Source organism: Peromyscus californicus, unplaced genomic scaffold (assembly GCF_007827085.1).
Source record: "Peromyscus californicus insignis strain IS unplaced genomic scaffold, ASM782708v3 Scaffold_4__1_contigs__length_199733344, whole genome shotgun sequence".
NCBI classification, from domain to species: Eukaryota; Metazoa; Chordata; class Mammalia; order Rodentia; family Cricetidae; genus Peromyscus; species Peromyscus californicus.
The window spans coordinates 32095336-32112653 of NW_026294562.1; the positions used below are offsets into that span (position 1 = coordinate 32095336).

The 17318-nt window shown below is 45.2% G+C and overlaps 1 protein-coding gene and 1 non-coding gene across 2 annotated transcripts in view; both read left to right on the forward strand.

Annotated features, from left to right (window-relative positions):
* Gldc (glycine decarboxylase) overlaps positions 1-17318 on the forward strand; it is a 91002-nt gene that overhangs the window by 60051 nt on the left and 13633 nt on the right. The window contains exons 16-20 of the mRNA XM_052763352.1: positions 2971-3046; positions 8732-8857; positions 10990-11139; positions 13509-13621; positions 14939-15080. Of these exons, the coding sequence (XP_052619312.1) occupies positions 2971-3046; positions 8732-8857; positions 10990-11139; positions 13509-13621; positions 14939-15080 (607 nt within the window). The remainder of the gene's footprint in view (positions 1-2970; positions 3047-8731; positions 8858-10989; positions 11140-13508; positions 13622-14938; positions 15081-17318) is intronic.
* Positions 1778-1850, forward strand: Trnak-cuu (transfer RNA lysine (anticodon CUU)). Its single transcript has one exon. It is a non-coding gene; the product is annotated as a tRNA-Lys (tRNA).

Consider the following 17318-nt stretch of genomic DNA (forward strand, 5'->3'; position numbering starts at 1 on the left):
CCAGTCCATGCCCCCGTCCCAGAGTTTGCTCTTTTGACTTTTAGCCCTCGGGACACTAACATGCTCAAAGAGCAGGCAGTTCTGTTTGCAAAGGAAACCTGTGTCTCCTTGACATGGGCTGATACCATTCTAAACTGTCCATCAGTCACTGTTAGCCCATGGGTGACCCTCTAAGCTCAGCTTTGGCTGTAAAATGAGGGCGTGGTGGGCTATATCTCAGGGAGTTAGGGTGGAGGACAGAGCGATGTGAGTGAAACAGAGAGACTTACTGCTCATTTTCCACGCCTTGCTTCATGGCGGACCAGGACATTGACCTGTTGCTAGAGTTTTCCTGCCTGGCCCACAGTCAGGACAAATCTCTCTCACCCGCCAGTCCCAAGCCGCTCAAACCCGATCAAGTAAACACAGACACTTATATTGATTTCAAACTGTATGGCCGTGGCAGGCTTCTTGCTAGCTGTTCTTACAGCTTAAATTAATCCATTTCTATTAATCTATACCTTGCCACGTGGCTTGTGGCTTACCGGTACTTTACATCTTCCTTATCCTGATGGCGGCTGGCAGTGTCTCCCTCTCCAGCTTCCTGTTCTCTCAATTTTCCTCTCTGTTAGTCCCGCCTATACTTCCTGCCTGGCCACTGCCAATCAGTGATTTATTCATTGACCAATCAGCAACACATTTGACATACAGACCATCCCACAGCACCTCCCCTTTTCTTTTCTTAAAAAGGAAGGTTTTAACCTTTACACATCTCCAAAGTCAGCTTGGTATATTTGGGAATTTGGGCGTAGCTTCTCTTACTACTTCCTGCTGGAGGGGGGCGCTGTATCTTCTGGGGAAACAAAGAAAATTTTAGGATCATGGAGTAGTCCGTGAGGCTGTATCATCTGAGCCAGTTGTCTTGAAACGGTTCTGGATGTTGGATCATCTGGGCCATGGTGTCATCGGAGACCTTTCAGGGGGTCTTGGCTGGTCAAACCTGATGTATCTTACTCTGGAACAAATCCATAGCCTCTTGCTTTCTGTGGAAACAAAAGAGACTCTTTTCCAAAGCAACATATCCTTACATCCAAATTTTGAAGTCAAAGTATCTTTAAAATATACGTACTGGTTTAACTCAGCTTCCTTTACAATCAAACATCTCTCTGTAGTTAAGAATCCCAAAGACAACACAATCCAGACTCTCTGTGTAATAGTCATCTCTACGTGGCTTATTTTTTATATTAATTTTACTGTCTCTTTAAAGACTTTATTTTTTAAAACCATGTATTTGTTTCTATACTGTATATATCACCTTTTTTTGTCTCTTTCAAGCCTACGTATATTTTACACACATTTTAAACTATTACATCTGAATCTGTCTTATTGTAAACCTGTTGCTTTAAATTGAAGCAGCTGTGGCTGCTGGCTCCACCCACCTCAGCTTCCCAACATGGCGGCGGTATGCTTACCGCCAGCTCTGGGAGCCATCGTGGGTCTATGCTTTTATCCAAGCAGCATGTAGCCCAGAAACCTCTTTTTTTGTTTTGTACTAGCAAAGGCTAAATCCAACATGCAGCTTAATGTGCCACTTGCAGAGGCCTCGTTCCCGCCATATGGTGGCAGGTCGAGCGCACACGCTAGGAACCCGCCAGTAGCTCAAACCGGCAGCTGCCGCTCATTTGAGAGAGACAATTAGGAAGCTGTTTTTAGCTCCGTTTTAGAATCTTTTTTCTCAGGTTTTAGGTGGAAACTCTTGCCACCACGTTGGACGCCATTTGTAAAGTGGGCGGAACCAGCCCGGCTAGCTCAGTCGGTAGAGCATGAGACTCTTAATCTCAGGGTCGTGGGTTCGTGCCCCACGTTGGGCGCCATTTGTTGCTAGAGTTTTCCTGCCTGGCCCACAGTCAGGACAAATCTCTCTCACCCGCCAGTCCCAAGCCGCTCAAACCCGATCAAGTAAACACAGACACTTATATTGATTTCAAACTGTATGGCCGTGGCAGGCTTCTTGCTAGCTGTTCTTACAGCTTAAATTAATCCATTTCCATTAATCTATACCTTGCCACGTGGCTTGTGGCTTACCGGTACTTTACATCTTCCTTATCCTGATGGCGGCTGGCAGTGTCTCCCTCTCCAGCTTCCTGTTCTCTCAATTTTCCTCTCTGTTAGTCCCGCCTATACTTCCTGCCTGGCCACTGCCAATCAGTGATTTATTCATTGACCAATCAGCAACACATTTGACATACAGACCATCCCACAGCATTGACCCGTTTGCGGCTGACTCAACATTGCTCACAGGAACATTAGTCATTAAGAATGCTCTCTAAGTGGTGCCTACGAGATAATGTTCGAGCTTCTAGTAGCTATGTAGATTCAAGGATGATACCATGGCAACAGCAGAAAGTTGCTGTGGAGATAGTGTGGCCTTTGTCTGACTCAGTATCCATTAATATTAGAAAAATTTTTGTTATTCTAGGTGTGATCATTTTATTGCAGTTATGATTTTAAAATATCTTTCCTTTGAATCATACATATTGGTTTGATCTAATGAAACATGAGCCTGAGCTTTGTTTTGTAATTGCTTAGTTCAGCATAAAAGGGTTTAGTTAAGCATGTGTTTAAAAATGAGATTCACCATAAACTAATCCTTATATTTTCTTATAATTTCCAAATTTCCCTCTTGTTAAAGCTGGGTAATGGGTTCCTTATATTTCCTTATATTTTACCAGTCAAATTCCCTTAGTAAAACCAGGTCTGTCTGATGGTCCTGAGCTGATAAGCAAGGCCCTCCTTTGGTTAGTGCTAAGCTGCTACTTTTGTTCCTGTAGAGAGCCTAGATGAACTAGGACCATGACTGCTTAATGCATGGTTAGTGTCTGGTAAATTCTCAATGAACCTAGGACCATGACTGCTTAGCGTGTAGTTGGTATCTGGTAAATACTGAAAGAACAAGTGAGATCACAGCCCTGACTCTTCTTGTCTTTGCAGTGGAGCCCAAGGGGAGTATGCTGGACTGGCCACTATCAGAGCATACTTAGACCAGAAAGGAGAGAGGCACAGAACGGTGAGCATGGGCAGGTGGCGCTTTGCTCCCTGTGGGTGGCCACAGGCTCAGATCCCAGGGTCCCTTTTGTTCTGTGGGATCTGCCTTTCCAGTCTTCTTGGAAGTGAACAGGGAAGCAAATATCAAGAAACACATGAACTGACCATCATGATCCTTGACTCCAAGACATCCCACGTAATTCATTGCAACGGAAAACATCCAGACATAAAAGGCTTTTGTGCAAACCCAGCATATGGAGTCATTCAGCTGGCCATGGGAGTGCTCTCTAGGGAGCAGAGGGAGGCGGGCAGCAGGATCATTACCAGTGCTGTCTGCCTCCTTGGCTCAGCCCTAGCTCTGGGCCTAAGACCGTAGCAATTTTGAGCCTAAGCACGCGCTGGGTCGTATGTATCCTCAAAAGATACCCATTGAATGAATATGTTCCCCATGGGATTGTTCTCAGCTCTAAACAACCATGATGGGGAGCAGATGCATTTCTGCTACACTGTTTGCTTAGGGCATGGGATCGAGTGTGCAGAAATGACTCCTCTCAGATTTCCTGGGGACCAGCTGGTGCTACCAGGCACCACTAGGTTCTCAGAAAGATGTGCTGTGATCTAACCAAAGCCTCTAGTTATGGCCAAAGGAGGCCTCTGTTCCTGGTCCCTCCATTTTGGAGGCCAGCTCTGTGCTAGGGTTTCTACTCAACTGTGAGGTAGGTGTCAGGAGCAGGACAAAGGCCCTGACCGTTCCAGGAGAGTTCCAGAAGGTTCTTGCCTAAGTAGGTAATGTCAGTGAGTGGTAGTCCAAGATCGGGTCCTTTCTGAGTTTATTGAAATTGAAAGGATTTTCTGGCTAGTCTGGATTTTGCAATGAAGAATTTTGAAACTTTCACTTCCTCCTTGGAAAAAAATGGAGAAGGAACATTGTCTCACTGTGTCTTCCCATTGGGAATAGAATATTTTTTTTTCCCTGTGGTGCTGGTGATTGAACTCAGGCCTTTCCCACACTGGGGCAATAGTGTACACCTGAGCTACATCATCAACAATTTTTGTTTTGTTTACTATCATTATCACAGACATATATATAGCCCAGGCTGGCCTCATACTCTGTCCCACTGAGAATGCCTTGAACTCCTCCCTCGATCACCTGCCTCCACCTCCAGGTGCTGAGAGTATCTCTCTGAGCCCGTGCCTGGCTCGTTTTGATATTGTGATTTGTCTGCATGTGAGTTCAGGTAGGGTCTCAGAACCTAGCTGAGGCTGGCCTTGTTTTGATATTGTGATTGGTTTGCATGTGAGTTCAGGTAGGGTCTCAGAACCTAGCTGAGGCTGGCCTTGTTTTGATATTGTGATTTGTCTGCATGTGAGTTCAGGGAGGGTCTCAGAACCTAGCTGAGGCTGGCCTTGTTTTGATATTGTGATTGGTTTGCATGTGAGTTCAGGTAGGGTCTCAGAACCTAGCTGAGGCTGGCCTTGCACTTGTAACTGTTTTGTCTCAGTATCCTAAGCGCTGGGTTCACAAGTGTGTTCTACCATACCTGTCATTGAACTGACTTTTAACAGTTGTTGAAACAAGCCGTTGATGAGTTCAGAAGGTCCTGGACCCTGGGCATGCACAGGGGGACAGTGTGGTGGCCTGAAATCTGATGATACAGTAGACAGATATTCGAATTTGGATTTGGTCACTCAGTTTTCTTGAGATTTTCATCTCTTAACTATGAGGAAAAAGTGGGACCTAGGAATGTTGTTAGACCTCAGAGCCTTAGAGAATGAGAAAGGGAACTATGGAGCTGAGATGTCCAGTGACAGAATACCAGATAACCCACTCCTGGTTCCTTCATGGTTCCCAAATACCCATCATCAGCTTTGGAGCTCCTTGTCATTGACTCTTTCACTGTTGTGTGTCTGGGTCTCAAGTCTTACTGTGAGACCATCCACACCGCTTGAGACCAAGAGCCATTGCTTGACAGAAACCATCAAACCAGTGGGTCCCAACCTTCCTAATACTGAGATCCTTTAACAGTTCCTCACGCTGTGCTGACCCACAACCATAAAGTTGTTTGTGACTACTTCATAACTGGAATTATGTAACTGTTGTGAATCATAATATAAATATTTTTCAGAGATAGAGGTTTGCCAAAGGGGTCTTGACCCACAGGTTAAGAACCATTGTACCAAACCCACTCCAACGGTGTCTGTGGAAGGCCCATGACTAAGCACTGATAAAGGGCCAGCTAGATTTCAGATTCTTTCCACTCTCTGGTACTTTCCAAATCTCAAATTTACCTATTTCTGAGTTCTGACACCTGGAAATAGTTGCTTTGATATAGGAGTTGGGGGCCACGCCAGAAACTCCAAATGAGGGATCTTCTGAATTGGGCAGACCTCCATCTTCGGTAACTGGCTCTCTGTGGCTGTCACTCCCTGTCTGAGCATCCCAGTCCTTCATCTGTCCTCCCCATGTCCTGGATGTGACATCTTCCCTGGCACCATTTTGCACACTGGAAAGTAGGAGGAGAAAGGCAGGGAAGCCCCCACTGGCATCCTTCTTAGACAAACAGTTTTAATTTAAGCCCCCTTTTAGAGAAGAAAAGAATAACTTATTTTTCAAAGAGCCAGAGAAGATTTTCCACATTAGTGATGTCTAAGGCAGCTGCTCTCACACAATAGGCTCTGATGGAGCTCAGTTGAATGTATCCTTCTCTCTTGAAAAAGGAGTTGGAGATGTTACGTGCTATAAAACTGCCCAGCTTCCCGGTGGCTCTCTGCCTTCAAGCTGCCTTTGGAAGTTATTTCACATTTGTTCTTTGGTCAAGTCTAGGAGGCTCCTGAAATAGAATGCCCAAGCTCATGATTCATGGTTTAATTTAGGAAAAATAAATTATTTAGTAAACATATTTAACAGTCATCTTGTGCCAGGCACAAAGCACTTTACAGCTAATCTCTTACTTTGCTGGTCAAACCTCAACTCAACTGTTTTGACCAGAGACTAAGTTTTTTGTAGAAAGGGGTTGTTTTTGTTTTTTGAGACAGGGTTTCTCTGTGTAACAGCCCTGGCTGTCCTGGAACCTGCTTTGTAGACCAGACTGCCTCGAACTCACAAAGATCCGCCTGCCTCTGCCTCCCAAGTGCTGGGATTAAAGGCGTGCGCCACCATCACCTGGTAAAACACAGAAGTTTTAACTTGTCATATATTCAGCAGTTCTTTGGGGATGAAATCTGTGGTCTACACCAGGCTTCCTGGAAGTTAGGACAAGCATCCTCCTAAAAGATATAAGCGTACCATAGTTAGGTTCACCTTAGAGTCTTGGAGAAAACATCAAACCTGGGCCCTAATATTTCTGTGTCCAGCATAACACTGTGATTTTAAAGTGAGGGAAAGTAACTCGAGGTCATTAGACTCCACAGAACACAAGCGTATCTACAGTACCTCTCTCCATTGTTCCAGGGTAGGATTGGTTTTCCATGGCTGATCCAGCAAATGATTGTAAACTCAGTGTCTGTGGCAGCATTTGGGGACTGTCCTACAGCTAGAGGCCAGAGTCAGAAACTGTCTTCATGGTGTTGGCAGAGTGCTTTCCTTAAGCCAAGCAAGGGAGGACCTGTTGCCTTCCCTCCTGGGCTCATGGCCTCTTCTTGCTTTGTCCCTCTCAGCTCCTCCCTCTAGAGCCAGCTCGCTATGATGGACACCTGTGAGTACCCTTAGGAACAGCTCAAAGTCCAAATTCAGAGTAATCCCCTCACTTCCGGGTCTTTCAGTCTCTTATACCATAGAAGCTAACCCCAGGTGTTCCCAGACCTTGGGCATGAAAAACTTGGGAGAATGTTACTCGCCTACACACAGGACAGTTGGCATTTTTAGCTCTTATTTTTGTTTCGGCAAACCCTTTGTATGAATTCTTAATTTTGGCCCACTAAGGAATATTTTATATTCATTTTAAACATCCTCCTTTCCCATTCTTTATTAATATTCTGTCCTAAAGTGTTACTTTCATCCTCGGATGTAGAATAAAAATAACTTGTGAGAAAGGATAATGCCTCCAGCCTTGGTCCTGATAAATGAAGGAAAAAAAAAAGTTTAACCACATAAAAGAAGTGTTTAAACAAAGAAAAGGACTGAGGAAAATTCGGCTTACACAGTATATGACTTATAGCAATTTAAAAGGAGCTTAGTCAGTTAGCAGGAGAGTGGAAACTAATTCCATTTGCCCTTTGCTTAAAGTTCTGATGGGGATGGTGTGTGTGTGTGTGTGTGTGTGTGTGTGTGTGTGTGTGTGTGTGTGTGTGTGTGCATGTTTGTGCATGCAGGTACCAACAGAGTTGAGCTATCTGATCCTTGGAGCTAGGAAGGGGATTGGAATTCAGGCTGCCTTCAAGAGCTGTACACACTCTTAACTGCTGAGCCATTTATCCAGGCCTCTTCTCCATTTTGTGTGAGTGTATTTGTGTATTTGAGTGTATGTTTGTGTATTTGAGTATATCTGTGTGTCTGTATATGGGTTGGTGTGTGTGTTTGCACACATGTTTTTCTTAAGTTGACCGCTGTTTTGGAGGAATCAGCTGGAAGCCACATTTTTCCTTCTGAAGCCCATTTTTATAACCCCTCTCCAGAGGAGTTGTCATACTGGTTCTGTGATTTTCAAAGTAGGCTGGCTTCTTCACTTGAGTTCTATTGGGGAACTTGTGCCCTGGCCTGATTTGTTATGGTTCTCCCTGAGATCTGCAAACTGCAGGTTTCCTGTACTCACACCATGACGTAGAGGAAGGGAGATAGGAACCCAGGCTTGCAGCCCTGTACCTACCATCTACCCACCCCCCATCAAAATCCTTTGTGGGGCTGCAGTTCAGTGGTAGAGTGCTTGGCTTGCCTGGCATGCATAAGACCCTAGGTTCAATGCTCTACCTACTCCTCCTGCTCCAGGAAAAACATTCAATCAAGGGACTAGGGATGCAGTTCAGTGGTAGAGCAGCTGCAAAATATGCTCATCCCAGCACTGAAAGCCAAGACCAAAATCCACCAGGTCTTTTGGTTTAGTGTCATCTGTAGCCTTGAGACACTGTCATTTCGTCCACTGACACCATGTCCCATTTTGTAGTTACCTACTGTACTGTGGCTCATAGGCATTTATTTCTCTGTGTGCTAGTGTCATTAATGAGTGAGTCATGTGAGCATAGGACAGGTGTTGGTCATTTTCCATCCAGAGTTTCTGATCCTCACACAAATCATTCACAGCAGAGTGATCCCAGTAAGTGTTGACACAGTTGTGTTGACCTAGGGAGACCCTGGGGTATGTCTGTCATTGTCATCTATCTGTCTGTCCTGGTTCAGCCAAGAGCACCACTGAAGCTGTGATGTGGCATTGGAGTCCTAGAGTTCAACTTCTGATCTTGATTCCTAGAGATGCTTTCCATACATTACATCCAAGAGAAGGTTAGAAAAGGCACAGGCTCTCTTTAGTGGTCTGGATAGGGGAAGGCATTCTGACATCTCTAGGAAAGTATTTGGGGATTCAAATGGAAACTCCTCTTGGGGACACTGTTTTGCAATAACAGCACTGATGACAGCAGATTTCAAGGCACTAGTGGCCAGCTTTAGTGAAAACACATGGCGCCTAATTTGTGTCTTAGGCATGTTAGGAGACTTCCTCTAACTTGAAACACCCTGATGATTTTTCTCTCTTTCTCTCTTCCTTGTGTTCCCAAGGTTTGTCTCATTCCTAAGTCAGCCCATGGAACGAATCCAGCAAGTGCCTACATGGCAGGCATGAAGATCCAGCCTGTGGAGGTGGACAGATACGGGAACATTGATGCTGCTCACCTCAAGGCCATGGTACTCACTCCCCCCTCTACAGATTGAAGAGGTCTGGGCTGGGAAGGCGCAGGTGATGGTGATGGGGGAGGGGAAGTAGATGGATGGCGTAAAGATGGTCTTCTCTTGTATTCTAATGAAAGACAACAATTCCTCCTCTGAATGGGTCTGTGGGGAAAGAGTACAAAGTCCAAAAAAGCCCAACAGTCTTTAAGGGAAAGAGAAAAATAAAAAGCAATTGTATTTTTGGTCCCCAATTAAAACTGGCCATGTCTGCTATCCCCCTCCTTCCCTCGCAGATAGAAGGGCCTTTTCACAGACCCCTCCACACCCTGATTCTTCCACTTGAACTACAGTAAATGAAGTATTCACTGTGATATCATAGGAAGAAGACCGCAGGGGCCGCTTCCCTGTCCTCATATTCCTCCTTCACAGGCAGACAGTCACAGTTGCGTGGAGAATGAAAGTACGCATGACGCATGCGGATTTTGTAACTGTCCCAGCCATGCTGCGCTGGATTCCAGGCAACATTCTACCCTGTTTCCTCCAACACCAACCCCCACTCCCAGTCTCTCAACCTCCAGGAAGAGGTTGCCTAGCAACTGTATCTGTTTTCCACCAGTGGGCTGGAGTCTGCATCTTAAGTGGAAGGGAAATTGGTGGAATAACGATGTGATTCTGTCAGGGTTATTAGGCATGGGTACTGAGAACCTACGCAAAAGCCTTTAAAAGGACACTGAAAATACACAGCCGTGTTCATCTTTTCCATCCTCCCCTTCCATTGCCTTTTTCTTTTGGCCACAAATACTTTGGGTCACTAACTATAGTTATTAAGTTTATCTAATATAGAGTATATGGAATATGACTTTATTTTCCTCCCACATTACCCTGGACTAGAAATTATCCTTTGTTTATACAATTGCTTTCTGGGAAGAAAAAAAGTGAGAGCAGTAGGTATAGGACAGTAGTTCTCAACCTGTGGGTCACGACCCCAGAGAAAGGGTCAGACAACCCTTTCACAGGGGTCGCCTGAGGTCCCCGGGACACAGATATTTGCATTGTGTCGTTAAGAGTAGCAAAATTACAGTTACGAAGTAGCAATGAAAATAATTTTATGGTGGGGGGGGGTCACCACAACATGAGGAACTGTATTAAAGGGTCACACAGCATTAGGAAGGTTGAAAACCGCTGGTCTAGTGGCACATACTTGTAACACCAACACTTCAAAGGAGAGTGAGAAGTTGAAGGCTATCCTTGGCTACACAGAAGGCCGGAAGCCAGTCTGAGCTGTATAAGAACCAGTCTCCAAAACACAACAGTGTAGGGGAGATTTTTATCAAAACTGTAAGACCTCTCAAGAGTCTGTGGGAAGAAAGGCAGGAAAATGTACCCCCCCAAAAAATAGAAAGGCTAACTGGGAGATTAGCCATGTGCAGAGAGAGACACCTTCCCCGCCCTCCCAATAGCCTGGGATGATGAGGCGGCTTGACCAAAGCAGAACCATATTACAGAACTGGACCCCAAATACCCAAAAATCTGAGCAGTCTCTCAAAATTAATTTTTTATTTAATTTTGTTGAGACACAATCTGTATCCCATGCTACTCTCAGAGTTGCTGTGTAGCCAAGGATACCCCAGCTTTCTGGATGTCATGGTTATGGAAGTGTTCCACTATGCCTAGTTTTTTATTTGGTACAAGGAGCAAGCCTAGGGCTTTGTGCATAATAGGCAAAGTAGCCAGGCCACATCCAAAGCTTGGTGTCTTTATCTGGACCACAGATAAAATCCTGAGAAGAGCCGGGCGGTGGTGGCACACGCCTTTAATCCCAGCACTCGGGAGGCAGAGCCAGGCGGATCTCTGTGAGTTCGAGGCCAGTCTGGGCTACCAAGTGAGTTCCAGGAGAGGCGCAAAGCTACACAGAGAAACCCTGTCTCGAAAAACTAAAAAAAAAAAAAAAAAATCCTGAGAAGCCTTGCTGCTGCTTTGGGATGGTTTATGAAGGAGCAATTGACTGTCATTTTATCCACTGTTGTAGATGGGGATGTTGTCAAGAGTTCAACCACCAAGACTTTGCCTTCCCCAATCCTTTAAAATAAAAAGCAAAGTCTTGGCTGAGAAAGGACCACTTCCTCTCATCACTCTTCTCTCCACAGGTGGATAAACACAAGGAGAACCTGGCCGCCATCATGATCACATATCCATCTACCAATGGTGTGTTTGAAGAGACTATCAGTGATGTGTGCACCCTTATTCACCAACACGGAGGACAGGTCTACCTCGACGGGGCAAATATGAATGCCCAGGTGCAGACACTTAGTGTGCACTGAGAAAATGGATAATGACATTTTATTTATTTATTTTAATTTTCTAAAGATTGATTAATTTTATGAGTATGAATGTTTTGCCTGAATGTATGTATGTGCACCAGTGTGCTTGGAGCTTATGGAAATCAAAAGAAGACATCAGATCCCCCGGAACTGGAGTTTACACATGGTGGTGAAACATCATGTGAGTGCTTAGACCTGAACTCAGGTCCTCTGCAAGAGCAGTATGTGTTCTTGACTGCTGAGCCAGCATTCTAGGCCAGTTTTGTCTTGATTTTTTTGTTTGTTTGTTTGTTTGTTTGTGTTTTTCGAGGCAGGGTTTCTCTGTGTAGCTTTGCGCCTTTCCTGGAACTCACTTGGTAGCCCAGGCTGGCCTCGAACTCACAGAGATCCACCTGGCTCTGCCTCCCAAGTGCTGGGATTAAAGGCGTGCGCCACCACCGCCCAGCTTTGTCTTGATTTTTAAAGTAAGGCCCTAAACTGATCCCCAGCAAGGAAAACCATTCTCTCTGGCTTCTTGAGAGTCCCCTTTAATACATGAGACTGAATTCAGACCCATGATTCTGTTCGTTCCCTTTTCTTCCTCTGTTGTGATGCTGGGAATTAAACCCAGAGTTGTAAGTGATGCCATGAGGCTGCTCAAGCTGACCACTCAAGTTGCCAGCTTCCCACAGACCACTGCAATTCCACCAGGATTATAGGTTCTCGAGGAGGTGATGGGGTGGACAAGGTACAAAGGCTGAACCAAAGCAGCACTAGGGATGAATGTGCTTATTGTCAGGAGTGCTGTTCCTCTGGGGACGTTACTGGGCAGGGTCTCCTGATTCCCTAGCTGATGGAGTTTAGAGCCAAGTTCTGGCCATGGGAGATGCCAGACTCCCATGGGCCTTGGAAAAGCCACTTTACCTGAAGTTTTGACTTCACCAGGACCCCAAGGGGTTCAATCCTGCCTACCTGGGTTGCAGGAGTAACTGAGGGTCCATGTAATGTGAACACCTGTCCCCTTACCTCTCTCCTCTCCTTCTTTCTTTAGTCTAATTTCATTCCTAAGTGTCATCCAGGGATAGCCTCCTGCTTCAGCAGCCTAAAGCAAAGGTATCTGTCCATAGTCAAAGTGGCAGGATTACCAGTTTAATATTGTAGCTGGATATCTGAATTGTCTCAGGAAAACTGGCAGCCTTACTCCCACTTCCTCAGCTCAGCAGCCTCTAGACCAGTGGTTCTCAACCTGTGGGTCATGAACTTTTGGGGTTGAATAACCCTTTCACTGGGATCGCAAATCAGATATTTACATTACAATTAATAACAGTAGCACAATTACAGTTACGAAGTAGCAATGAAAATAATTTTATGGTTGGGGTCACCACAGCATGAGGAACTGTATTCAAGGGTCTCCACATTAGGAAGGTTGAGAACCACTGCTCTAGGCCATCTAGCTATGCACATAATAAATACCCAGCCTTGAATTGGCCAGAGAATGTGTGGGAGCCCACAGAGGTTTCCTAGTGAGCTCTGAGGTTGTTTTACCCAGCAGGGCTGCATAAGGGGATTGCTTGACCACGTGCATGGTTACCAAGTGTTTGGAAGGATCTGCACTTGGATGTGCTAGGGGGAGGTCTTTTGCTTCATCCCTTGGCATTCCTTTTGAAAGCCCTTTAGAAGAGACAGAAGGGGCCGGTGGATAAGGATCCAGGCTCTCCTGAGGTTATCCTCTGTTTCTATCTGTCTCTCCCCTCTATATTTCTATCTAAATCACTTATCCCTCTCTCCTGAAGAGAACTCTGGGGAAAAAAATGGGAATGGGTCCCTCACAGTCCTGACACTGTAAAAACTGCCTGTTCAGTAGAATGAACATGCTCTAACTTCAGGCCTAGTGACTGCCTCTCCTCCCTCTTAAGGTAGACATTTAGGTACAGTCTGCCCAAGTATGTATCTTAAATCTGAATGGGGCTAAATGGTCAGTTGCTGTTTCCATAGAAACCACAGTCACTTTGCCTGTGAGAGACCAGGTTGACAGCAGAACTTTTAGGAATCCTTTTCTTGTTGATATATTAGAGTTATTTTTTGTGTGCGCACATGTGGAGGCCAAAAGGACAGCTTGTAGGAGTCAGTTCTCTTCCGATTGTTGATTACGTGTGTCCTATGGATCAAACTCAGGTTGTCAAACACCTTTTTATCCACTGAGCCATCTCACTCTCCCTAGGAAGCCTTTTCTGGGAACATTGTGGATGTGGCTCTGCCTTTCCTTTCCTGGGGAGACAAACAGCACAGAACAGCGTGCCCTTCCCTCACCGGGAGGAGCCTTGCCAAGCTCTGCCATTTACTTCTGCTCTTTCCCTTCGGGATAGGTGGGAATCTGCCGTCCTGGAGACTTTGGGTCTGATGTCTCTCACCTAAATCTTCACAAGACCTTCTGCATTCCCCATGGAGGAGGTGGCCCTGGCATGGGGCCCATCGGAGTGTGAGTTGTGGGCTTGCTGGCTTCAGGATCGTTTTTTGGAAGCGGGATGGCCCCAAACCTGTTATTCTTCCCACCCAAGCCTTCAAATATCAAGACTACCTTCATATCCAGTGCACTTCCAGCAGCTGGATGCAGAGCTGGGCAAGAGTGTTTTTTAAGAGTGTGTCCAAAGAAAAGTGTTAACTTGTCTTCGGATTCACCGTGTTCACCCGGCCTCACTGAGCTCTTGAGCAAGTTTATTAACAGTCACGAGCAGGGGACTTTTCTAAAGTATGATGGGTCAGAACTGGAATGTGAGTTCCTGTAGCTGTCACAGAGGGTTGCACCTAGATTTCCAAGAGCTTTTTTATTTATTTATTTATTTATTTATTTCGTTCCCTTTATATATGTATATATGTACACATACATATATTTTATCTTTATATATATACATATATATAGCCAATAATATTGAGAGTGAATTGGATGAAAGGCACTTAAACTTACAGCTTTAATTTTTATTACATCTGTGATAAGTAAGGAGGAAACAAACTTTATTATTAGAGATAATTGGATGAAGTCACTGTTTACTAAAGAAATATTTCTTAGCAGTTGATAGCTTCCTCTCTGTAGTAAGAACAGCCTTATCCAGAGCTTCTGGAGTTTTCTTTCTTTTTTATTGATTTATTTAGGTTTTTCCAGACAGGATTTGTCTGTTTAACAACCCTGGCTGTCCTGGAACTCATTCTGTAGACCAGGTTGGCCTCAAACTCACAGAGCTTTACCTACCTCTGCCTCTCAGGTGCTGGGATTAAAGATGTGTGCCACCACCGCCCGGCTCTTCTGGAGTTTTCAGAATGTGTAGTGGTGGTCCGGGAAGGGCAGTGTTCAGGGTTGCTGGGAACCTGGTTTTCTTGCCTTTCCTTTTGATTTGTATTATGTATAGTGAATGAGTGTCCTGGGTGGTTCAGAGGAAGTGAAATGGGGCAATGTTCATGTGTTAGCCTCCAAGTAGAGTGCCCAGGGCATCTCTTCAGCAACCTTCCATACTCAGTAGACAGCTTAGAAAGATGTGGGGTTTGCTATGAGGGACCTCTGTGGGCCCACCTCTGCCCTGTCCTCCACCACAGTTCTTGGAAGCTGTTAGGTAGTAGAAAAAGAAGGAAGAAATGGAGAGATCTCACCTTAGCTGCTAACTTCTTGTCTGTCCCTAGAAGGGTCAGGTCCCTACCACCATCAGTGTGCCCCTACTAAGAACAGAGTTCCTGGAGAACCTGACCCTTCAGTTCAATTGTATCTTTGTGCATCATTTCAATGTGGACTTTAAAACCAACACAGGAAGAAGCATCTTGCTCCCTTCCTGCCCAGTCATCCCATTGTTTCCATAAAACCAAATGAAGACGCCTGGCCAGTGGGGACTGTAAGCGCGGCTCCGTGGGGCTCCAGTTCCATCTTGCCCATTTCATGGGCTTATATTAAGGTGAGGCCTGTGAACACGTGTTGCTATGGAGAAGTGGGACCTTTCTCAGAGGGGTTAAAAATGTGAAGGAATCTGTGACCTGGGAGTGGGATCCAGTGAACACTGCTGGTGACCGGGGTCACTGCCAATGTTGAGGTGGAAGAAATCCTGTAGAAGGCCATCTAAAATTGTTTCATCTGTTCCTTTGGGTTCTCATGATGGGTTTACATTTTTCCAGACACAACTAAGCCCCATGAGTCATGTGAATGTTCTGGCCGCATCATGTGGTTTCCTGTCAGATTCAGACAGCGCTACCAGCAAAAAGCAGTGCACATAGTTGTTAGGACACTTTGCTGAAATCCTGGGGTACATGTAAGGGTGCATTTCACTTCACATTGTATTTCTTGTTGGCTTGGAGGATGAGATGAAAAGTAGGGGAAATCTTGAGGGGAGGGCACTCTGGGGCCTGGGGAACTGTGTTGTCAGGGGTAATTGGGCTTTGTTAGAGAAAGGGCTTACGCCCCACCCCCTTGTCTTTCTCCACGGAAACACTCAAAGCAGAATTGATTTGATGCAGCTTGTTAAGACTGGTCTGCCCACCTCCTAGAATGTCAAGTCTGTGGATGGGCACTCTTGCTCAGTCGCTAATTAGAGCAGCTTTTTCAAGCCAATGGCCTTTGTTAAAGGAAGGGTGGACGCCGATGAGACAAAACCCAAACCCGGCTATACAAATTGTGCTGGGTAACTATGAGCTAGCTGGCTGTTAGTGAATGCTGTGGCATTTATGATTCTTCTTTTTTTAAAGCTTATTTTCTATTTTGAGACATAGTCTCCTTATACAGTCCAATCTGGACACAAGCTTGTAGTCCTGCATCAGCCTCCTAAGTATGGCACTATAGGCATGAATGGGTCACCATGGCTGGCTGGTATTTATTGATTCCTTTAAAAATAATATTTTGAGACGTTGTGTCTTGTCTTGTGTGGGTGTTTTGTCTGCATGTATGTCTGTGCACCATATCTATGCCATGTCTGTTGGCTGCATCAGATCCCCTGGGGCTGGAATTACAGGTAGGCATTAGCTACCATGTGGGTCCTAGAAATTGAACTAGGGTCCTTTGGAAGAGTGGCCAATGTTCTTAGCTGCTGAACCATCTCTCCAGCCCTATGATTCTTTTTTTTTTCCCTTCTTGGTTTTGTTTTCTTTTTGAGACAGGGTCAAATGTATAAAGGCTGTCTTTGAGCACCTAATCCAGCTGTCTATATTGCCCAAGTGCTGGCTTTACAGGCATGTGTCTCCATGCATGGCCAGCTTCATTTATGATTCTTAATGAAAAGTTTCTTGGAAGCAAGAGCAACAGTTCTGTACCTTTAAAGCTGCCTTTAAAACATCATGCAAGTTGTTTGCAAACTAGAGGAACGAAAGAAAAGAGAAAGAAAATCTGCTTCTTTGCAAATAACCAAATTCCCAGTTCCCTTTGATCCTTGGGTTCTGTAAATATGCGTGATTTGTGCAAACATATTTGGGCTGGAAATGGCTTCTTACATATAGAAAATACAGGCCCCTAAGGCTGTTTTGGCCATACGCCTAGAATATTAGACAGAGCATGAGTTTCAAAAAGAAGTAAGTAGTTAGTGTTTCAGGCTGTTATTTCTCCCCTCAACACAAGCTGGGGTTTTCTTCCCCTCCCGCTCTGCAATCCACTGTGGGTACTCTTTAAGGATAGTCTCTCCCTGATGCCCCACATGCCCCTCCTGGCTTCCTACTACCTTCACTACCTGGTCTCACCAGCATGTGCCTTGGCCCCATCTCACTGCAAACGAATGAAAACCAACCGATGTGGACTTGTGCTTAGAACCACCAGCGTTTCCAGAATGGTGTTGGGTACCTCTGACATGTAGCACAACAGACAGCAGTTGGCTAGACCAAGTCCATGTCAAAGCAAAGGCTTAGAACATGAGGTCCCAATCCATGTTGCTGTGGGGACTTCCAGATGACAGTCACTTGCCTTTCCCACACTTGGGCTATTGTTGGTCTTCTCATTTGGCATGTTTCCCCTTTATAGATCCAACCTCCACTCATGTACTCATTTTTTCAAGTTTATGGTAAAGTTCAGCTTTCTCTTTAGAAAGCCTACTTTGACTAACCTGGGCCCACATTCTTCTCTCTTCACTTTGGACTTTGTACCAATTGTTTTATTCCGTTATGTACTTGGATGTGAGGTCCCTCAGTCATGAACATTGGTGTAATCTAGATTTTTA